This window comes from Triticum aestivum, chromosome 2A (assembly GCF_018294505.1).
Source record: "Triticum aestivum cultivar Chinese Spring chromosome 2A, IWGSC CS RefSeq v2.1, whole genome shotgun sequence".
Lineage (NCBI taxonomy): Eukaryota > Viridiplantae > Streptophyta > Magnoliopsida > Poales > Poaceae > Triticum > Triticum aestivum.
Window position 1 is genome coordinate 375,948,378 of NC_057797.1, and position 24,840 is coordinate 375,973,217.

At 48.7% G+C, this 24,840-nt stretch overlaps 1 protein-coding gene across 1 annotated transcript in view; it reads left to right on the plus strand.

The window, feature by feature from the left end:
- LOC123191675 (protein YABBY 1-like) overlaps positions 1-24,840 on the plus strand; it is a 77,201-nt gene that overhangs the window by 38,485 nt on the left and 13,876 nt on the right. The window contains exon 2 of the mRNA XM_044604325.1: positions 17,163-17,282. Within this exon, the coding sequence (XP_044460260.1) occupies positions 17,163-17,282 (120 nt within the window). The remainder of the gene's footprint in view (positions 1-17,162; positions 17,283-24,840) is intronic.

Below are 24,840 nucleotides of genomic sequence, written 5' to 3' on the forward strand. Positions count from 1 at the left end.
CGTCCCGCCACCCGAGGTTTACCTCGATCCAGCCGCCGGTTTTCCCGAAAAAACTGTTCGGTTTTCGTCGGTTTTTTGTTTTTGTTTCGTTTTTCTTTAGATCGGTTTTTTCCCGGTTTATGCTAATTAGCGAGTGTTCGCTCGTTCGTTCGTTTTAACGAACGCGTTCTTCGTTCAGATTCAGTTAACCAACGTTCGTTCGTTAGACTGTTCGTCGTTTTTCTTTTTCTCGGATTAAATCCGCGATTTTCTGATCGCGGTTTCTGATCCGATTTTCGTTTTAGTTTATCTTTTCGCTCGTTTATCGGAATCAGGTGTCGTGGTTCTAAGCCTGACAGTAGAGTGGGGGTAGGTATGGAGAGGCAAGGTCCTAGCTATGGAGAGGTTGTAAACACAAAGGATGTACGAGTTCAGGCCCTTCTCGGAGGAAGTAATAGCCCTACGTCTCGGAGCCCGGAGGCGGTCGAGTGGATTATGAGTATATGAGTTACAAGGTGCCGAACCCCTCTGCCTGTGGAGGGGGGTGGCTTATATAGAGTGCGCCAAGACCCCAGCCAGCCCACGTAGGAGAGGGTTTAAGGTGAGTTAAGTCTGGGGCGTTACTGGTAACGCCCCACATAAAGTGCCTTTACTATCATAAAGTCTACTTGATTACAGGCCGTTGCAGTGCAGAGTGCCTCTTGACCTTCTGGTGGTCGAGTGAGTCTTCGTGGTCGAGTCCTTCAAGTCAGTCGAGTGTGACTCTCGTTGGTCGACTGGAAGGCGACTTCTTCTAAGGGTGTCTTTGGGTAAGGTACTTAGATCAGGTCCATGACCCTACCCTAGGTACATAACCCCATCATTAGCCCCCGAATGGATTGAGGCTTCGAGTGAGGAAGGAGTTGATGTCGTTTCCGATTAACCTTTGTGCCCTGGTCGTGCGTTGTCCTGGACCAAAGAATCTCTCCGTCGACAGGGAGCAATTTGCCTTCAGTCGACTCGATCCATTCTATTTTTGCGTCGAGTGATCTTTCGGGCTTCGACGATCTCCGAGCGACGGATCGCCGGAAACACCGCGTCTGACAGACTGATTTGTTGTTCGCGGATTCCGCGGGATGCGAAATTTGGGGACGCGCGCGAAGCGGGGCGGACCGCGGCGTTCGGATGGGACGGGGCATAGATGCCTCGATCTCCGCGCCGCCTTTTTCGCCACGTATCCCGTCTGCATAACTGCTCCCAGATATGATTAGATCGACGGGCCCACCTGTCATCCACTCGGAAGGGACCTTATAAATGTGCCCGGCGAGGATTTCTGTGCTGCGCCTCAGCATTCTCTCCCTCTCTCTGCTTCCTTCTTCTCCGCCCAGCGTGCTCGCTCTCGCCCCCGCACCACTTCCCTTCGCGCATCTCGCCGGCGACCATGGCCAAGGAGAAGACGGCGGCGCTGGAGCGCGCAAAGAAGGCGTCGGCGTCGGAGAAGGCGAAGGGGAGATCCACCAGCCGCGGAGGGTCCTCGTCCAGATCCCGCCTGCCGAAGGGCTGGGTCCAAGGAGACTGGATCCAGTCGACCATCACAGAGAAGGACCTCCTCGACATGGCCCACGAGGACTTGATCCCTCACGGAGCTGCGAGGCTTCCGGGGAAGGAGTGGCAGCCTCAGCCAGAAGAGGGTGAGTGTGTGCTTTTGGCTACTCATGTTGATCGTGGGTTTTCCTTGCTGCCGAGTGTTTTCTTCCGTGGCTTCTTGAATTTCTTCGGAGCGCAGCTTCACCACTTTACCCCAAACTCCATTGCCTATCTTGCTGCATTCGTGTCCATGTGTGAGGGTTTCTTGGGCTGTCGACCGCACTGGGGCTTGTTCAAACATATATTCACGTGTCGCTCTCAGACCGTGAAGAAGGCGAGCCCAGGTGACGAGAGAACCCGAGTCGTCCAAATGTGTGGGGGTCTAGGGATCCAGGTGAGGAATAAGAGCACCTTCCCGCCCATGACTTTTCCCGAGTCCGTCAGAGGCTGGCAGTCGACTTGGTTCTACTGCCAGGCCCAGTCGACGCCAGGGCAGTTGAGTGGACTCCCTCCGTTTACCATGGACCGAGTGAACAAGCCCTCCCCTCTGAAGCTGATTCCGGAGGAGAAAGCTGACGTGAAGATGTTGATGGAGCGCGTGGTGCAGTTGGTTCGGGAGGGAGTGACGGGCATGGACCTCCTGGAGGTCTTCCTCAGGCGTCGCATCCAGCCCCTTCAGTTCCGGAGCCACTGCATGTGGTTGTACTGTGGGACCGAAGACGAGACTAGAGTCCATCCAGAAGCAGTCGACGACGTCACTCTGGAAAGATGGATGGCAGCCGTTACCGGAAACAAGGATAACCCACGCGGAGCCAGAAGGATTCCTCCACTTGACCACAACAGCGACCCAAACAAGGTACACTTGCCCTGCTCTCCACTGCGCTCTTGTCGCATTCATTTCTGTTTACCCTGCCGACTGACCGACTGATCCTTGTCTGGACATCTGCTAGGCCCTCACCGAGCTGTACTCGATGCCCAATGGGGCACAAGCTTCGACTGAGGAGGGCGAGGCGAGCGGGGGCGAGAGTCAGGAAGAGGAGGAATGGGACTCGGATGTTGCAGAGGATGACGACGACGATGATGATGATGACGGTGATGAAGATGACGTCGAGGACGAGGAAGAAGAGGAGGAGGAGGTCGTACCACCGCGCTCAGAAAGGCGGTCGAAGCTTGTCCACGACCCTTCGACCGAACGTGGTAAGGGGGTTGCGACCGCCACTCAGTCAACCAAGCGCCCTCGGACCACCTCTCCGGTGCCGACTGAAAAGGTGCCGAAGCAGCCCAGGGCGGCCTCGTCGAAGCCGATCAAGCTCCTGCTGAAGATGAAGGTGTCCATCCCCACCATATCAGGGTAACCAGGCTGCTCATATTTTCTTATTTTGTGTGAACTCTGTCTCTGGTCGACGCTGAAGTTAGTCGACTGATCCTTTGGAGTTGCAGTGCTGCTACTTCTGAAACCTCGGCCCGGGCCGATGACCACGAGATGGAGGACGCAGCAACTTCGAACCCAGGTACTGTATTCTTAACGCCGTTCTTAGTCGACTGACTCGCGATCTCTGATCCTGATTCTTCTCCGCAGCTCCACCCAATACTGTTATCAATCTTCCTGATGATGAGGAGGATGAAGAGCCGCTGAAGCGCAGGAGGAGTCGGAAAGCGTCCACCAGTAAGGTGCCTCAGGATGTGACGGCGCCTGAGATTCTGACTGTGGAGGAAGAGAACACCACTCGACACACGGTGTCCTTCGCAAATCCACTGACGAGTGCTCAACAGCCCTCCCTCTTCATGACGCACCACGTCCCAGAGGACCAAGCTGGCGCAGCGAAGGAGGCGATATGCCAGGCGGGAATCATGATGGAGCAGTTGAAGACCATCCGGGATGCGAGCCAGGCAGCTTATGACGCCAGCTCTGCCCTCCAAAGCAATGTCCAGGTCAGTCGACCACTGTTTGTTCTGTTGGATATGTTACCAAAAACTTTTCCTTTCTGGAATTTATAGTAGTCACCTAGTGGGTGTGTCGAATAAACTCCGAGTTAGCGGGGGCACGCTGAGTGCACCCGCTGGGTGTAGTCCCCAAGGCTAAGGTCGACTGCTGGCAGTCGGCCTTAGGCTTTATGATGTCAATCTTTCTGTCAGTCGACTGGTCGACTGGATTTCACAAACCGGTGGGGGCACGCTGAGTGCACCCACTGGGTGTAGTCCCCGAGACTGTGGTCGACTGCTTGCAGTTGATCACAGTCTTAGAGAATGCATCTCGCACTTTTTTTTTTGAGGTCGACTGGTCGACTTTGTCTTCAACAGGATTAGTGGGGGCACGCTGAGTGCACCCACTGGGTGTAGTCCCCGAGACTACGGTCGAATGCTTGTATTCGGCTGTAGTCTTAGAAACGTGTGGTTTTCCCTTTTTCACTCGGAAGTGAATTATATTTGACATTTAGTCGATTGGTTCTTCGCAGAACTCTTGTGATCTTGTGACTCGCTACTCAGAGCTGGAACACAAGCATACTCAAGTCGAGCTGAGCTTGAAGCTGGTTCAGGAGAAGCTGACAAAGGCAAAGGAGGAGACCGAAGGTATGTTTGGTGAGACGCTGATGACTGCTTTTCCCCTTGCTTGTTTCAAAATCTGATCTTGCTGTAACTTGCAGGTAAGGTAAGGGAGGCCCAACAGAAGAAAGACCTTGAGCTAGCTGAGAAGATCAAGCTTGCTGACGAGAAGTTAGCTTCAGTCACCAAGCTTGAACAAGACAATACCAATCTGAAAGCTGCTCTTGGGATTGCCAACAAGGAGGTCAGTCGACTGAAAACTGATAAAGCTGCCCTGACCGACCAAGTCAGCAAATTGACTGGGAAGAAAACTGATCTGGAGGCCTTCCTGAGTGGACTTGCCAAGAAGCTGTTTCTTATGCTTGAAGGTAAACCTCTATGCTTGGCAGACATTTCCAATTGTGATTTTTCCATTCGACCATCCCCTTGACTTAGTGATCACCCTTGCAGAATTTTGTCAAAACTTTGAAGAAGAAACTAGCCGGCTGGAGCCAAACCTCGACCCCGTCAATTCTCCGGTGAACGACGAAGTTGCCATGGAAGTCTTCCGACTGGAGTCCCGTGTTGCAGCTGTCGTGGACTATCTCGCAAAGCTGAAGGCCGCCACGTCGCGCATCGACTCGACGCTCTGGCCTGAGGAGACATTTCAGAATGACCTTGAGTCGCTGATGGCCCGCTTGAACACGATCCCTGGTCGAGTGCAGGAGTGGAAGAAGTCCTCGGCTCGGTGTGGTGCAGATGTCGCTCTGTGTCTGGCCCGAGTTCACTGCAAAGATGCGCGAGAAGAGAAGCTGGCGGCCCTTCGGGTGGCCAATACCAAGAAGCACGACTTCAGGTCCTTTATGGAAACTTTCCTTGCAGCTGCCACTCGGATCGCCGACGGAATTGACCTTGATGAATTCGTTGCACCTTCCAGCCCTCCACAGGAGGGGTAAAAAACTTCTTCTGGCTCGACGCTTTAAATTTGCCTCGGTATGCCGAGTGGAATTGTAACCGACAAACCTTAACGGGCTTGACGCCTGAGCACTTTTGGTTGCTTTAGATATCGATTCAAACTTGAATTTGGTGCTTGAATACGATTGCCTTCGGCTCGAAATGTCTTTTGCAGGTTCAAAGCAAGGCGCCTTTACTGCAATCGACTTATTCTTTAGTCGACTTAGGCGAGCACTGGGCTGCGGCTAAGCCCCCGAGTGAGAGGTTTTACTCTTCACTCGGTAGGATTTCGATAACTTAGGCTAGCACTGCGGCTAAGCCTCCGAGTGAGAAGGTTGCTCTCCACTCGGCAGGATTTTTATAACTTAGGCGAGCACAGGGCTGCAGCTAAGCCTCCGAGTGAGAGGGTTGCTCCTCACTCGGTAGGATTTTTATAACTTAGGCGAGTGCTTGGACTGCAGCTAAGCCCCCGAGTGAGAGGGTTGCTCTTCACTCGGTAGGATTTTTATAACTTAGGCGAGTGCTTGGACTGCAGCTAAGCCCCCGAGTGAGAGGGTTGCTCTTCACTTGGTAGGATTTTTATAACTTAGGCGAGTGCTTGGACTGCAGCTAAGCCCCCGAGTGAGAGGGTTGCTCTTCACTCGGTAGGATTTTTATAACTTAGGTGAGCACAGGGCTGCAGCTAAGCCTCCGAGTGAGAGGGTTGCTCCTCACTCGGTAGGATTTTTATAACTTAGGCGAGTGCTTGGACTGCAGCTAAGCCCCCGAGTGTGAGGGTTGCTCTTCACTCGGTAGGATTTTTATAACTTAGGCGAGTGCTTGGACTGCAGCTAAGCCCCCGAGTGAGAGGGTTGCTCTTCACTCGGTAGGATTTTTATAAACTTAGGCGAGTCCTTGGACTGCAGCTAAGCCCCCGAGTGGAAGGCTGGCTTACCACTCGGTAGGATTTTGATAAACTTAGGCGAGTCCTTGGACTGCAGCTAAGCCGCCGAGTGGAAGGCTAGCTTACCACTCGGTAGGATTTTGATAAACTTAGGCGAAACGGATTCGCGGCTAAGCCTCCGAGTGGGAGTCTGGCTCACCTCTCGGTAGGATTTTTACAAACTTAGGCGAAACGGATTCGCAGCTAAGTCACCCACTGAGGGGGAATTTTATGTGGACAAAAATAAAAAGTGACAGAAATTATGGAGGGACTATGACACTATTATTTTGAGGTCCATGAACTACAAAAGTACTTTATTGCAACTCATCCGAGTGATAAAACTTAAGTGTAGAATGGGCGGAGTAGCTCCGCGTTCCAAGCTCGGGGTTCGTCGATATTATGCTCGACGTTGTAAAGACGGTACGCCCCGTTGTGGAGAACCTTGGTGACGATGAAGGGACCTTCCCAAGAAGGAGCAAGCTTGTGTGGTTTGTGCTGATCCACTCGGAGAACTAAATCTCCTTCCTGGAAGGCTCGACCTCTCACATTTCTGGCGTGGAAACGACGCAACTCTTGTTGATAGATGGTCGAGCGGATCAGAGCCATCTCCCTTTCTTCCTCTAAAAGGTCGACTGCGTCTTGCCACGCTTGTTCAGCGTCTGCTTCGTTGTAGATTTCAACTCGAGGAGCATTGTGGAGAAGATCACTCGGCAAGACTGCTTCAGCTCCGTAGACCAAGAAGAATGGAGTTCTTCCGGTCGACCGATTAGGTGTGGTCCGCAGTCCCCAGAGTACTGAGGGAAGTTCGTCGACCCAAGCTCCAGCCGCGTGTTTGAGATCACGCATCAGTCGAGGTTTCAATCCCTTAAGAATCAGTCCATTAGCTCGCTCTGCTTGTCCATTTGACTGCGGATGGGCGACTGAATCGTAGTCGACCCGTGTGCCCTGGGAGTTGCAGAAAGCTCTGAATTCCTCTGAGTCAAAGTTCGACCCATTATCCGTAATGATGCTGTGTGGGACTCCATATCTGAATATTAGTTCCCTGATGAAGCTAACAGCAGTACCGGTGTCAAGGCTCTTGATTGGTTTAGCCTCGATCCACTTGGTGAACTTGTCGACTGCCACCAGTACATGCGTGAAGCCACTTCGTCCTGTTCTCAAAGGACCGACCATGTCCAATCCCCATACTGCGAAAGGCCAGACGAGTGGGATGGTCTTCAGAGCTGACGCAGGCTTGTGTGACATATTCGAGTAGAATTGACATCCCTCGCACTTATCGACTATTTCTTTTGCCATCTCATTCGCCTTTGGCCAGTAAAATCCGGCTCGGTATGCTTTGGCCACGATGGTCCGAGAGGACGCGTGATGACCACAGGTCCCCGAGTGAATATCATTGAGGATGAGTCGACCTTCTTCTGGTGTTATGCACTTCTGACCAACTCCAGTCGCGCTTTCTCTGTATAATTGTCCTTTGATAACGGTAAAGGCCTTAGATCGACGGACGATCTGTCGAGCCTCTTCCTCATCCTCCGGAAGCTCTTTTCTCAGGATATATGCGACATACGGAATCGTCCAGTCGGGAATGACCACCAAAACCTCCATGATCAAGTCGACCACCGCTGGGACTTCAACTTCAGTCGGATCTGTGGCACTCTTGGGCTGTGGAGTTTCTTCGGTGAAAGGATCTTCTTTGACTGACGGAGTGTGTATATGCTCCAAGAACACACCACTCGGAATGGCTTCTCTCTTGGAACCTATCTTTGCTAGATCATCAGCTGCTTGATTTTTCAGTCGGGGTATATGATGGAGCTCCAACCCCTCGAACTTCTTTTCCAGCTTCCTCACTGCACTGCAGTATCTAGTCATGGCTGGGCTTCTCACGTCCCACTCTTTCATCACCTGATTGACCACTAAATCCGAGTCGCCATAGACCATCAGGCGACGGACGCCGAGTGAAATGGCCATGCGCAACCCATATAAGAGGGCCTCATATTCTGCCTCATTGTTGGAGGAATCAAAGTGAATCTGGAGCACATATCTGAGCCTATCTCCTCTTGGGGAAACCAGGACAACCCCAGCACCGGAACCATTCAACATCTTAGAGCCATCAAAGAACATGGTCCAATGCTCCGAGTGAACTTCAGTCGGCTGCTGTTGTTCAATCCACTCGGCGAGGAAATCTGCTATTGCCTGGGACTTAATGGCTTTCTTTGCCTCAAACTTGATATCAAGGGGAAGAAGTTCAATCGCCCATTTGGCCACTCGACCAGTTGCATCCCTGTTGTGCAAAATCTCTGATAGTGGAGCGTCGCTGACGACTGTGATGGAATGATCAGAGAAATAATGAGCAACCTTCTTTGTGGTCATGTATATTCCATATACAAGCTTCTGATAATGAGGATATCTCTGCTTGGATGGAGTCAAGACTTCAGACAAATAATACACTGGGTGCTGAACTTTGAGGGCTTTTCCTTCTTCTTCCCGCTCGACCGTTAGCACAGTACTGACGACTTGTCCTGTGGCTGCGATATAGAGCAACAGAGGCTCTTTGCTGATTGGAGCAGCAAGCACCGGCTGGGTGGAGAGCAGAGCTTTTAGCTCGGCAAACGCTGCATCAGCTTCTGGAGTCCACTCGAACTTGTCTGTCTTCTTCATCAGTCGGTAAAGAGGCAATGCCTTTTCACCGAGTCGTGAGATGAATCGACTTAATGCGGCCAAGCATCCAGTAAGCTTCTGGACATCATGCACTCGCACAGGGCGTTTCATTCGGAGAATAGTGCCAATCTTCTCTGGGTTAGCGTCGATTCCCCGTTCGGAAACGAGAAAACCGAGTAACTTGCCACCAGGAACTCCAAATGTGCACTTTGATGGATTGAGCTTGATATCGTACCTTCTGAGGTTGGCAAATGTTTCGGCGAGATCAGCGAGCAGGTCGGAACCTTTTCACGACTTGACAACGATATCATCCATATATGCTTCCACATTCCGACTGATTTGAGTGAGTAGACACTTCTGAATCATTCGCATAAATGCGGCTCCGGCATTCTTGAGGCCGAATGGCATGGTGATATAGCAGAAGCACCCGAATGGAGTGATGAAAGCTGTTTTTACCTCGTCGGGTCCGTACAGACGGATCTGGTGGTACCCGGAGTAAGCATCTAAAAAAGATAACCTCTCGCATCCCGCGGTCGAGTCAACAATTTGATCTATGCGAGGGAGAGGAAAATGATCTTTCGGGCAGGCCCGGTTGATGTGCTTGAAATCAATGCACATTCGGAGCGACTTGTCCTTCTTAGGAACCATGACGACATTACCGAGCCACTCGGAGTGGTATATCTCTCGGATAAATCCTGCCGCCAACAGTCGAGCCACTTCTTCACCAATGGCTTTTCTCTTCTGGACGGCGGACCGCCGAAGATGCTCTTTGACTGGTTTTGCAGATGAGTCGACTCTTAAGCGATGCTCAGCCAGTCCCCTGGGAACACCTGGCATGTCAGCGGGCTTCCATGCAAAAATGTCCCAGTTCTCACGGAGGAACTGGATGAGCGCTTCTTCCTATTTTGGGTCGAGTGTTGTGGAGATGCGGGTCGGAGCTGCATCGGGGTCGGTCGGGTGAATATGAACAGGCTTCGTCTCCCCAGACGACTGGAATGCAGACTCTGTGGCGGGCTTCTTGGATCGCAGCAAGTCACTCGGATCTGCGTTTTGCTTATATTCTTCGAACTCGACCGCTGTCACCTGGGAATCGGCGATCTTGGAGCCCTTCTGAAAGCACTCTTCTGCCTTTTTCCGGTCACCGGTGACAGTGATCACTCCTTTGGGACCGGGCATCTTCAATTTGAGGTACACGTAGCATGGTCGAGCCATGAACCGTGCGTAAGCTGGTCTCCCCAAAATGGCATGATATGCACTCTGAAAATCCACGACCTCAAACGTCAACTTTTCTTTGCGAAAATGCTTCGAATCACCAAACACCACGTCCAAAGCTATCTGGCCGAGTGACTCGGCCTTCTTCCCTGGTATAACTCCATGAAAGCTCATGTTACTAGTGCTCAGTCGGGACATCGAAATGCCCATACCTTTCAATGTGTCTGCATACAATAAGTTCAACCCACTTCCACCATCCATCAGCACCTTTGTCAGTCGAGTGCCTTCGACAACTGGATCGACCACCAAAGCTTGCCTCCCAGGGGTGGCAATATGAGTAGGGTGATCAGATTGGTCGAATGTGATGGGTGTTTGAGACCATTTCAGATAATTTGCTTTCGCTGGGGCAACCATGTTCACCTCTCGGTTAATGACTTTCAGTCGACTCTTGCTTTCCACATCTGCAAAGATCATCAGAGTGGAGTTGATATGCAGATATCCTTCCTCACTGTCCTCCTTGTCTTCAACTTTGTCCGACTCCTTCTCCTTGTCCTTAGACTGTTTTCCCTGAAACTGCTGGATCAGGAGTCGACATTGGCGAGTGGTGTGCTTCGGGTAAATGATATTCCCCTCTTCGTCTTTCTTCGTGTGAATGTGACATGGCATATCCATCACGTCGTTCCCTTCTTTATCCTTTACCTTCTTGGGGTTCCAGGATCCTTTTGGTTTCCCCTTAAACTTTCCTTGAGTCACGGCCAGAGCCTCTCCAGGAGCTGCCGGTTCAGCCTTCCGCTTCTGTTTCCGACTGGTGTTTCCTTTTTCCGACTGACTCGGCTTGTGCTTGCCGCTTCGGAGTCGGTCTTCTTCTTCGCCGTTGGCGTATTTGGTAGCAATCTCCATCATCCGACTCAAGGTCATGTCACCGGTTTGACCAAACTTCAAACTCAGTTCTCTGTTCTTGACGCCGTCTTTGAAGGCGCAGACTGCCTGATGATCAGACACATTTTCCACAGTGTGGTGCAAAGTGATCCACCTCTGAATATACTCTCTGAGAGTCTCATTGGCCTTCTGCACGCAGACTTGCAACTCTATTAATCCAGCTGGCCGCTTGCAAGTTCCTTCAAACATCCTGACGAACACTCGGGACAGGTCTTCCCAAGTGTAAATGCTGCTAGGAGGTAACTGAGTCAACCATGCCCTGGCAGAACCTTCCAACATGAGGGGCAAATGCTTCATGGCCACCTCGTCGTTCCCACCACCAATCTGAACTGCCACTCGGTAGTCTTCAAGCCAAGTTTCAGGCTTAGACTCACCAGTGAACTTGCTGACTCCTGTTGCCAACCTGAAATTGGGAGGGATAACTGCGGCTCTGATAGCTCTGCTGAAACATTCAGGACCAGAAACATGCACTCGACTGCTTGTGGGTGCATCTCTGTCGAGTCCACCTCGATGGGCTCTGTTCCGGTCAACCAACCCTTGCACGATAATGGATCGCGCGTCGAAGCCTGGTTCTCTGGGGTCGACTGGAACTCTACGCCCCGTATTGTACTGACGCCTATCATCTGGCTGCCGAGGAGCGTAAGACCCACCCCTCGGAGGGGAATAGGGCACTCGACGCCTATCATCTCGGTCGAGTCTGTCGCCATATTGATCTCGTCGATTCTCGCGCCCTTCACGCCGCGGAGGCGATCTGGGGCTATGAGCCGACTGAACCGTATTCACAGTGACGGATCGACTGTGAATTCTGTTGCGCGACTGAGACACGGCTGAATTCTGATCTCCTGCTGCCCGGAGCAGATCCCTGATCTGCAGCAAACCTCTGCCGGCTTCCGACTGCGAAGGTTGGATGGACTCTGCTATACGGGTCGCAGCTGCTAAATTCTGAATTGGGGTTCGATATACCTGAGTCGGCAGGAAGAGTTGACGTCGACTGTTTTCGGGAACTCGTTGCCGCGCGCGCTCGTCGAGTGCTCGCTGAAGGTTCTCCAGTCGAGTGCGCTCGGCCAGATTGGCCAGACGCGCCTCCTCCAAGGCACGAGCCTCGGGGGTTTCTCCTGCGATGGGAATACGCAGGGGATCTTCGTTCCTGCGGCGAAGTTCCTCTCTTTGCAGAGAGTCGAGTGGCTCGGGTTGGTACTCTTCGTAGCCTCGCGTAGGGTCGCCGCCGTCACCTGCTCCACCACCACGGGCGAAGCCAGGGGGACTGTGGGGCCCGTCGACCATCAAGATTTCCGCCGCTCGATCACTGCTACCGCACTCGGATGTAGTCTCTACGGAGCCAGTCGACAGGTCGAACAAGCCGTAGAGAGGTTCGTCGGGCTCGATTGCCGCAACTTGGGTGGTGGCCGATTGACGAGCCACTGCGTGCCTCACCCATCGCTGAAGCCTCGACCGGCCCGAGCGCTTGCGCTGGCGGGAGACCGGGAGGGTGGACGATGGAGGAGCCGACCGATACTGGGTCGACGGTTGCCGCAGCAGAACGCCGCGGACATAAGCGCGAAAATGCGTCGCACCGCGGACGGGGAGCGCATCTACGTCGAGTGGAGCCTCCTGGAGCCATGCAGAGTCGTCGGCGATGAAGGTGAGAGTGCCGAGACGGATCTCTTGACCCTCGACCAAAACTCCAGCAGACACCATGATGAAAGTACTCGGAAGAATCGCAACTTCTCCACAAAATCGCTAAAACACCTGCCCCACGGTGGGCACCAACTGTCGTGGTTCTAAGCCTGACAGTAGAGTGGGGGGTAGGTATGGAGAGGCAAGGTCCTAGCTATGGAGAGGTTGTAAACACAAAGGATGTACGAGTTCAGGCCCTTCTCGGAGGAAGTAATAGCCCTACGTCTCGGAGCCCGGAGGCGGTCGAGTGGATTATGAGTATATGAGTTACAAGGTGCCGAACCCCTCTGCCTGTGGAGGGGGGTGGCTTATATAGAGTGCGCCAAGACCCCAGCCAGCCCACGTAGGAGAGGGTTTAAGGTGAGTTAAGTCTGGGGCGTTACTGGTAATGCCCCACATAAAGTGCCTTTACTATCATAAAGTCTACTTGATTACAGGCCGTTGCAGTGCAGAGTGCCTCTTGACCTTCTGGTGGTCGAGTGAGTCTTCGTGGTCGAGTCCTTCAAGTCAGTCGAGTGTGACTCTCGTTGGTCGACTGGAAGGCGACTTCTTCTAAGGGTGTCTTTGGGTAAGGTACTTAGATCAGGTCCATGACCCTACCCTAGGTACATAACCCCATCATCAGGCGACTCAAGCGCTTGGAGTTTCATCTCGAAACCCTCTTTCCGTTTAACCAACTTAAACAAGTTTTTGCCACTGTAAAAATTGCCCTAGATCCAGAATAGTAAACGAAACCTGTTTCTTTTGTCGTTTGTCTTTCGTTGCTTCGTTCGATTCGATTCCTTTTTGCCAACCGGAATTCTTAAGTTGAACTTTCTGGTTAGATCTCTTAATCAAGTTTTACCTGTGCATTAGCTGAGTACTTATTGTATGCTTGTTTGTTTGTGATAGAGTACCCGGAGTGCGCCGCCTGTTACTTCGAATCGCTAGGTTTCCCGAATCATCAGCAAGGCAAGTAACACTTTGATCATACCTCCTACTACCCAGTTTTATTAGATCATTCCTTACACATTGCATGATTAGGATCTAATTAAATTGTGGGTTTGGGAAGTAGTTGAGGTAGTACCTATTACCTGTCTAATTATCAAACCTTTGGGAGTTACTTCTACGTTTGCTTATTATTGCTATGCTATGCTAGTAGACGTGGATTGGGTGAGTGTATCCATGGCAGATGTGAGCTTTGTTAATTAATGGTTTACTTAAGGTGGCAACCTAAACACACATCTGGGAGGATTGAGGCACCTGGGTATTCTAGGATTGCCTGTTTTCTTTTGGACCGCCACCCAGGCTCAAAGGGATCATGAGATTTTTCATGCTAGAAACTTCCGTGTGCAGCCACAAGCTATTATGGGCTCTAGCATAGTTGACTAAGTCGTGCGAACTCTTACAATGGTAGACTAGCAGATGTAGGGGATGTAGGTGGTACGGTCTACCCATCGTAAGGTGCTAGCGCTTCTGAAAGACTATGTCTCGGTCATCCGTTTCTCAAACACCGTGTAGTGCGAGAAACCAAACGGAGGCGATCGAGTCTTGTGGGGAAAAGTGCGCAAACCTCTGCAGAGTGTATAAACTAATCAGGGTTAACCGTGTCCCCGGTTATGGACACCTTGAGTATCTAGTACCTGGATTATCATGTGAATCTCAACATGTTACTCTAAAGATTAATTTTGTTGGGTTTGTTTAATGATGATGTTTAATTGGGATTGAGAATGCTGTCAACCATTCTCAATGTTTAACAACCACCATAATAGTTAAATAAATTTATTCCTTTGCAGTAGGGAAAAATTGGCTTTACGCAAAACAGTAACCATAGAGCTTTCCACCAGCCAAATATGCATATAGTATAGTTGTTTCATTACATTATTCTCTATGTGTTACATTGCCAGCATATTCCATGTGTTGACCCGTTTTCGGGCTGCAACTTTAATGTTGTAGACTTTTCAGACGACGATTAAGGAGTTTTAGGTCGTGGTTCTATACTCAGTGATGCCGTTGGAGTTGATGGACTCACTTATCTTCCAAGCCTTCCGCTGTTATCGTTATTAGATGGCCTTAAGCCATGATTATTGTAATAAGTTATCTTTGGAGACACTCGATGTAATAAGTGTGTGATTGCTACTCTGCTATAAATCCTTCAAGTACTGTGTGGTGTCAGCATTACTGATCCAGGGATGACATTAGAGCACAGAGATTGGACCGTTTGAGGTCTGGTCGCTACATTTGAAGCGCAGAAGTTCGTCGGGACCGAAAGCTTCAAGATATGGCAGATAGGGATGCGGGATTTATTGGTGCAATAGGGATGCTTGAAGTCATTGCAGAAATTTAAGCCAGTTAACATGGAAGTATTATGTGATGGATGGGAATTCGTCAAAGATGATTTGGGAGCCTGGAATGCATTGCACAAAGAGGATCATGCATACACAGGGCGTCAAGGCAATGCACAGACGTGCAAGGCGAACACGACGTAGGGTGGAGCATGACCGTAGTCGGATAATTTCGGCTGGGTCGGATGGGATTGTCTGATGGACTGACGTGAATGTTGGTCAAAGCAGAAGACGGTGGTGATTTCGGCGACGACGACATAGGAGCGTGATGCTGATGGTGGCCGACTTCTAGGGCGTGGAAACACGTGGTGCAGGCCTGAGGGCTTGTGCGGCTTCGACGAGACTATGACGCAGGGTTGATTCAAGGTGGTGTACACAAGGAGCTTGAAGTCAACTGGGTGTGAGGGTGGACTGATCATCTACCATGGAGTCATGTTGAAGGTGGAGCTGGAGTCTAGCGAAAGACTTCACTCTATGCAGATGGAGGGGCTACGGCGTAAATGCATGAAGAGTCGAAGCCTATTTCAATGGGATAGCGAGAGACACACGGATCAGACTGGGGCCCAATGGTCTGATGAAGGCATAGTAGTCGACATTGGTCGGTGATGATCGATGGTTCTCTGCAGTGGGGGTTGAGTGGCGTGGGTTCGCGACCTTAGGAGACTCGACCAGGACAGCAGAGACTCGACGCGGTGATAGCGGCGAGGCGTGCGGTAAGCACGGGACACAGCGACAGGCCAAGGCACTGGTGGTCAGACATGTGGTCAGACAAATTGTGCAAGGGGTGCTGAAGCAGTGTTGATGAGTACCGGATTCAAGTTGGTGACTGGTCTATCAGTGTCGGAAGATGGACAGGAGTTAACCATGGAGAATCTGAGAAAGTGCCAAAGAGTCTGAAATTGTCAAAAGCTAAGAGAGTACACGCCCGTATATTCTGTGGTGCTCGGTGCACATGGCAAAGTGCGGATGACAAGACAGAAGGAGGCAGAGTGCTATGGCTGTGGGACATGTCAAAGACTAACCGGGAAAAAAAGATGAGACAACTGTGAATTTGACTCAGGGTGACACAGGGCAATGGTGAAATTCCTTCAAGTTTCAGAAAGGCGGTCAAGGAAGAGCGGTGATGTTGAGTTCACGTAACTCTTATATGTGGCATCCAATACCTGAGTTGTTCACTTTCATGCAGACAGTGGTCGGTTTGTGATGGCGTTCAACGGAAACTCCGGAAGTTGGGAGCACAAAGTAGAGTAATGAGAAACTTAATTTTTGCTCGAGTATTGACTGTGAAGAAGACGAGAAGAGACTACAGTTGCAGGTGGAGTCACATGGAGTCTAGGAGTAGCAGGGGAGCTCATGGCGTATCTCAAGTTCAGTGTACATGGAGGTTCGACGCATGGATGAACCCAAGGTGGTGAAGAATATTCGCCAAGGTGGAGTTTGTTAGAATTGTGTCGAATATTATTGTACAAGGTATGTTACAATTGGACTTAGATTTGGACGTGTGTAGACAGGGTAGGAGTTGTGTCCTAATAGGACACTTGTATCCTAGGCCTGTCATATATAGCGGGGGTAGACACACGATGTAAAATATGCCAACATAATAGCACAGGCGTGCAAGGGGGAGCCAGCGGCGTGTGCCGGCGCCCGGGTGGCCGGTGTACGGTATTGTGACGGTGTCATGGGAGGAGCACCCGTAGTCATGCCCCAGGGATGTAGCCCATGATGGTGAACCTCGTTAACAAATCTCGGTGTTATGCTGATGTGATTGCTTGATCCTCGGTAGATCGACGGTGCGCCTCGGATTTATTCTAATACTTTCTCATCATACATCAGGGTACGGTATAGATATGAGACATGGTGCAACTTTACCATGCATTCCTAGCTACTATAACTCTCTACCTAGTGGGCACCACACATTGACCGTTTGCATTGACCCCATATAGCTCTTACAACTCTACTTTTTAGAGCACGCATGATTTTGTACATATCTCTCTCTCCCTCTCTCTCCGCGCGCATGCCTGTGCGTATCTATGAAGTCTAAGCACTGTTGCACATAGCTAGCATGTTTTGTTGACTGTACTTGAACCATTTGCAAGCTAGCGCCGGTGCAAGATAGCAAGCATTTAATCTAGCCTGTGACTTGTTTCTGTTCATTTGGATCTATCATACATGATTTATGAATGACTACCATATACAGATAACTATTCAAGATACTCCATTTAGCTACTATACTTACAATAATAGTTCAACAGTGCCACGTTTATCCTGTACATTATTTATTGCAAAACAAATACACGTGATATAATTCATACTCCAAAATACTACAGTTCTATGCATCAGTACCTTTAATAATAAAACACATGTACACAGGTTTAATTATTAGCAGTTAACGTATACAAACATATTTGCAGGTCAACGTGCCAAACAATTGTTACTACAACATTGTGAATGTTAGATGTGGGCATTGCACGATGGTTCTCTCCATGGATCTTGGACCTTTCCACCAAGCAAGCACGGCTCAAGAACACCAGGTCTAGAATGCAAACGGTTCTAATAAATTGTGGATCCACAAATATAACAGCAAGAGTTATTGTGGCACTATGTATATGTGTGTTTACTAGGTTATATAAATATCTAATAGGACGCTTAATTGTTTCTTTTGCCCTAGATGACTACTTCACCCGGGTTTATAAGGCCTAGTATGTATTTCGAGATTTACTATCGCCATCAGTTAGACCAACAATATATAAGATGTGTGCCACAAAAAGTATAGTGATGAGTTTATATTTGAAAGAAGATTCTAACAGTATGATTTCATGGCATATATATGTTGCGCACCACGCCCATGCTCCTGCGACGCGTCGCTCCGGCGCCCACAGCCACCCCCGCCGCAGCAGCTTCCGTCCAGATCCAAGCACAGGCGTGCTCCCCACCATCACCGCTCGTCCCCCCTGGTTTCCCCTACCCGCAGAAGCTCCTGGGTGTCTCAGCAACCCCCACTTTGCCACGACCGGTGGCTGACTCGCCAGATCTGGAATCGCCGGCCTGGGTGGCGGTCGACTCGGGCTCCTCGTTCGCCGTCGACTCCCAACTCGAGGCCCCCATGGCTGGCGCTTGTGTAGGGCTACCTCGCTCGGTCAGCTTTGCCATTAATGTGGAAGTGCTGGACTCAACTCCACTACCCCCCCCCCCATTCATGGCACGCACCGCCCTACCTTAAGACGGCTTCTGCAGGCGCCTTCAAGACCTGCCGGCGTGCGGCGCGGACGTCCTGTCGCTCGAGCCCCGAGCCTGCCGCTTCCCCCGGAGCGAGCTATGAAGAGGGATTGCACATAGTAAAGTCGGCGTACTGGTGGAGGGCGCTCCCCAGCTACCAAAATTCAAGACAGAGGAGGGCAGCGTCCTCTTATTCCCCTCCGAAGCGCAAATATTTTATCAAGCATCGCCACCACATCTGCCATCGCCGCCTGGACAAAGGCCAATGCAAAGCTGCCTGCCGGAACCCTCTCAGATGCCGAGCCCGTCGACGTTGCGAACACCGCGCTCGTGACTGCGCTGCCTCGCCACCCTCCAAGCCATCCCCACCAAGCGGTCCCTTGCCATCTACAGCTGTCGTGGCAACGCCGCGGTCAGTTCCAGCTGCAACTGCATCTCCGCGCCCGGCTGTTGCTGCAGCTATGCCACCACGAGTCGGAGACCCGAGCCTGCGCCCGGAGGAGGGGCATGTCGTCATCACCTCCACGCAGGCCATGGAGGATGCTGCTGCTTCCCTTGCCACCCTGGGCGCCTTTGTGTGGCTTGGAGGCAACCGTCTGCGAGTCAGTGGCGCGGAGATCAGGGACGCCATCGCCAGCGAGTTCTTCATCGACCGCAACTACATCAAGGTGGTCCCGCACTTCCCAGAAGATTTCTTCGTGCTCTTCACGCATCCGCACCATCGAGACCAAGTCACGGCGTCTCCAGGCCGATTCAGCCGCAACGGTCTCAACATCCATGCCGCCAACTGGAGGCCTGAAGAAAATGCCGACTCGGTGGAGGCGTACTACCACGTGCACCTCTGCATCGAGAACTTGCCTCTCAACGCCTGGTGCGATGAGGTCGCAGAGCAGGTGCTCAGACCTAATACTTTCCTTCACTACTTCGATGTGGCCACCATGAAGAGAGAAGATTCATCCTCATTCAACTTGTGGGTGTGGTCTGCAAATCCCTCGGCCATCCCCAAGGTTCTTCGGCTCACGATCACTGGCAAACAAGCGCGGGCTACAGTAGAGGCCCGAGCGTTGTGATAGGCCGACGCAGCCTCAAGCGGCGCGTCTTGGTGCACCTTGAAACGGTGGAAGACTTCACCCCCGATGCCAGTGGCGTCATCCCACGTCGCCCTCACTCCTCACACCCGTTCACCTGGCACTACGGTGTGATCGACAGCGAATCAGGAATGCACGACCACCTGGAGGTTGCTGGGTGAAGAAGGGAAGACGACCAAGACCGCGACCGCTGCGATGACGATGATGACCGTGGACGCCGGAGCCGCGAGGATCGCTCCTCCTCCTAGCGAGATCGCTTCTTCCACAGCCACTCACGCGCTCCGTAACGCCGCGAGGACGAGGGCCGCCATGTCTCCCGGGACGGCCACCGCGAAGACCAGGGAGGCCGCCGCGACGACCGGGCCGGCAGGGATGGACGACGGAGGTGCACCGAAGCCGCCGACGCACGCAAGATCGACTGGAAGCAGGTCTAGCGCCTTCCTGACGGCGTTGTCATCCCGGCTTCGGGCAGAAGTTGCTACCTCTTGAGCACTGCGTTGGTTTTCCCCGAAGAGGAAGGGATGATGCAGCAAAGTAGCGTAAGTATTTCCCTCAGTTTTTGAGAACCAAGGTATCAGTCCAGTAGGAGGCTACGCGTGAGTCCCTCGCACCTGCACAAAAAAATAAATCCTCACAACCAACGCAAATAGGGGTTTTCAATCCCTATAAGGCCACTTACGAGAGTGAGATCTGATAGATATGATAAGATAATATTTTTGGTATTTTTATGATAAAAGATACAAAGTAAAATAAAGGCAAAGTTAATAGCAAAGGAAATAACTAAGTAGTAGGAGATCAATATGATAAAGATAGACCCGGGGGCCATAGGTTTCACTAGTGGCTTCTCTCCAGAGCATAAGTATTCTACGGTGGGTGAACAAATTACTGTTGAGCAATTGACAGAATTGAGCATAGTTATGAGAATATCTAGGTATGATCATGTATATAGGCATCACGTCCGAGACAAGTAGACCAACTCCTGCCTGTATCTGCTACTATTGCTCCACTCATCGACCGCTATCCAGCATGCATCTAGAGTATTAAGTTAAAAACAGAGTAACGCCTTAAGCAAGATGACATAATGTAGAGGGATAGACTCATGCAATATGAAGAAAACCCCATCTTGTTATCCTCGATGGCAACAATACAATACAAGCCTTGTTGCCCCTACTATCACTGGGAAAGGACACCGCAAGATTGAACCCAAAGCTAAGCACTTCTCCCATTGCAAGACAGATCAATCTAGTAGGCCAAACCAAACTGATAATTCGAAGAGACTTGCAAAGATAACCAATCATACATAAAAGAATTCAGAGAAGATTCAAATATTATTCATAGATAGACTTGATCATAAACCCACAATTCATCAATCTCAACAAATACACCGCAAAAAGAAGATTACATCGAATAGTTCTCCACAAGAGAGGGGGGACATTGTATTGAGATCCAAAAAGAGAGAAGAAGCCATCTAGCTAATAACTATGGACCCGTAGGTCTGAGCTAAACTACTCACACTTCATCGGAGACGCTATGGTGTTGATGTAGAAGCCCTCCGTGATTGATGCCCCCTCCGGCGGAGCTCCGGAACAGGCCCCAAGATGGGATCTCGTGGATACAAAAAGTTGTGGCGGTGGAATTAGGTTTTTGGCTCCGTATCTAATCGTTTGGGGGTACGTAGGTATATATATGAGGAAGGAGTACGTCGGTGGAGCAACAGGGGGCCCACAAGGGTGGAGGGCACGCCTGGTGGGGGTGGGTGCGCACTCCTACCTCGTGGCCTCCTTTTTCCTTTCTTGACGTACGGACCAAGTCTCCCGGTTCTTGTTCGTTGAGAAAATCACGTTCCCGAAGGTTTCATTCCGTTTGGACTCCGTTTGATATTCCTTTTCTTCGAAACCCTAAAACAGGCAAAAAACAACAATTCTGGGCTGGGCCTCCGGTTAATAGGTTAGTCCCAAAAATAATATAAAAGTGGATAATAAAGCCCAATAATGTCCAAAACAGTAGATAATATAGCATGGAGCAATAAAAAATTATAGATACGTTGGAGACGTATCAAGCATCACCAAGCTTAATTCCTGCTCGTCCTCGAGTAGGTAAATGATAAAAACAGAATTTTTGATGCGGAGTGCTACTTGGCATAATTTTAATGTAATTCTTCTTAATTGTGGTATGAATATTCAGATCCGAAAGATTCAAGACAAAAGTTCATATTGACATAAAAATAATAATACTTCAAGCATACTAACAAAGCAATTATGTCTTCTCAAAATAATATGGCTAAAGAAAGTTATCCCTACAAAATCATATAGTCTGGTTATGCTCTATCTTCACCACACAAAATATTTAAATCATGCACAACCCCGATGTCAAGCCAAGCAATTGTTTCATACTTTTGACATTCTCAAAACTTTTTCAATCTTCACGCAATACATGAGCGTGAGCCATGGATATAGCATTATAGGTGGAATAGAGTAGTGGTTGTGGAGAAGACAAAAAGGGAGAAGATAGTCTCACATCAACTAGGCATATCAACGGGCTATGGAGATGCCCATCAATAGATATCAATGTGAGTGAGTAGGGATTGCCATGCAACGGATGCACTAGAGCTATAAGCATATGAAAGCTCAAAAAGAAACTAAGTGGGTGTGCATCCAACTTGCTTTCTTATGAAGACCTAGGGCATTTTGAGGAAGCCCGTCATTGGAATATACAAGCCAAGTTCTATAATGAAAGATTCCCACTATTATATGAAAGTGACAACATGAGAGACTCTCTACTATGAAGATCATGGTGCCACTTTGAAGCACAAGTGTGGTAAAAGGATAGTAACATTGTCCCTTCTCTCTTTTTCTCTCATTTTTTTCCTTTTTTTATTTGGGCCTTTTCTCTTTTTTTTATGGCCTCTTTTATTTCTCTTTTTTTATTTTTCGTCCGGAGTCTCATCCCGACTTGTGAGGGAATCATAGTCTCCATCATCCTTTCCTCACTGGGACAATGCTCTAATAATGATGATCCTCACACTTTTATTTTTCTTACAACTCAATAATTACAACTCGATACTTAGAACAAAACATGACTCTATATGAATGCCTCTGGCGGTGTACCGGGATATGCAATGATGCATGAGTGACACGTATGAAATAATTATGAATGGTGGCTTTGCCACAAATACGATGTCAACTACATGATCATGCTAAGCAATATGACAATGATGGAGTGTGTCATGATAAATGGAACGGTGGAAAGTTGCATGGCAATATATCTCAGAATGGCTATGGAAATGCCATAATAGGTAGGTATGGTCGCTGTTTTGAGGAAGGTATATGGTGGGTGTATGATACCGGCAAAAGGTGCGTGTTATTAGAGAGGCTAGCAAAGGTGGAAGGGTGAGAAAAGTGTGTATAATCCATGGACTCAACATTAGTCATAAAGAACTCATATACTTATTGCAAAAATCTACAAGTTATCAAAGCAAAGTATTACGCGCATGCTCCTAGGGGGATAGATTGGTAGGAAAAGACCATCGCTCGTCCCTGACCGCCACTCATAAGGAAGACAATCAAAAAATAAACCATGCCCGGACTTCATCACATAACGGTTCACCATACGTGCATGCTACGGGAATCACAAGCTTCAACACAAGTATTTCTCAAATTCACAACTACTCAACTAGCATAACTTTAATATCACCATCTTTATATCTCAAAACAATTATCAAGCATCAAACTTCTCATAGTATTCAACACACTCATAAGAGAATTTTTTTTATATTCTTGAATACCTAGCATATTAGGATTTAAAGCAAATTACCATGCTATAAAGACTCTCAAAATAATCTAAGTGAAGCATGAGAGATCAATAGTTTCTATAAAACAAATCCACCACTGTGCTCTAAAAGATATAAGTGAAGTACTAGAGCAAAATTATATAACTCAAAAGATATAAGCGAAGCACATAGAGTATTCTGAAAAATTCCAAATCATGTATGGCTCTCTCAAAAGGTGTGTAAAGCAAGGATGATTGTGGTAAACTAACAAGCAAAGACTCAAATAATACAAGACGCTCCAAGCAGAACACATATCATGTGGTGAATAAAAATATAGCTCCAAGTGAAGTTATCGATAGAAGTAGACGAAAGAGGGGATGCCTTCCGGGGCATCCCCAAGCTTTGGATTTTAGGTGTCCTTAGATTATCTTGGGGGTGCCATGGTCATCCCCAAGCTTAGGCTCTTTCCACTCCTGGTTCCATAATCCATCAAATCTTTACCCAAAACTTGAAAACTTGACAACACAAAACTTAAAGTAGAAAATCTCGTGAGTTCCGTTAGCGAAAGAAAATAAAAGAACACTTCAAGGTAATGTAATGAACTCATTATTTATTTATATTGGTGTTATACCTACTGTATTCCAACTTATCTATGGTTTATAAACTATTTTACTAGCCATAGATTCATCAAAATAAGCAAACAACACACGAAAAACAGAATCTGTCAAAAACAGAACATTCTGTAGTAATCTGTAGCTAGCGCAAGATCTGGAACGCCAAAAATTCTAAAATAAATTTTTGGACGTGAGGAATTTATCTATTAATCATCTGAAAAAATAATTAACTAAATAGCACTTTCCAAATAAAAATGTCAGTAGTTCTCGGGAGCGCTAAAGTTTCTGTTTTTTACAGCAAGTTCAACAAGACTTTCCACAAGTCTTCCCAACGGTTCTACTTGGCACAAACACTAATTAAACACAAAAAACACAACAAAAACAGAGGCTAGATAAATTATTTATTACTAAATAGGAGCAAAAAGCAAGGAATAAAAATAAAATTGGGTTGCCTCCCAACAAGCGCTATCGTTGAACGCCCCTAGCTAGGCATAAAAAGCAAGAATAGATCTAGGTATTGCCATCTTTGGTAGGCAATTCTTTAATTAGGAATCTACCATCTTTAGGAATTTCTTTATTAATTATCAAAATTTTAGGCATAAGATCTAAAAATTCATTTGTAACAAATGGTTCCTTAATGATAGCAAAAAGATTGGGATGAATACTTATAGATTTGAGATCTGCATCCTTACTAGAGGATTCACCCTTATTTTTAGGAACGTACATAAGCTTGGCAACTTTAGTGGAAGGACTTTGAGTATTCTTTATGGAAGAAAAAGCGGTTCCCAAGTTGGTAATAATATTCTCAAGTTTATCGATCCTAACGGAATCGTGATTTATTTTCTCATTAACTATGGGTTCATTTTCTTTAATATGTTTCAAAGTAACTCCTATTTTAGATCCATATTGAGAGATTCAGCTGTGGATCTTTTTATCCAAATTTTCAATTAACTCTATGGTAGCAACCTTATTTTCAATAATTTCAAGCCTTTGCATTACATGATCCAAAGTTAATATAGTTCCATTAACCAAGAGAGGGGGTGAGCCAAATAAATCTAACATAGCATTATAAGAATCAAAAGTATGGCTACCCAAAAAGTTCCCTTCGGTAATAGTATCAAGAACATAATGGTGCCAAGGAGTAATGCCTACATAAAAATTGCGAAGGAGAACGGAAGTAGATTTCTTCCTAGTAGATCTATTTTGAGCATTGCAAATTCTATAGCAAGCATCTTTTAGATTTTCTCCCTCCCTTTGCTTAAAATTTAGAATTTCATTCTCAGGAGATAACGGAGAAGATAAGGGACTAGCCATAACGACAAGCAAACAAAAAGCAAGCGAGCAAAAAGAGGCAAATAGAGAGGGAGGATAGAGAGAGAGAGGGCGAATAAAACGATAAGGG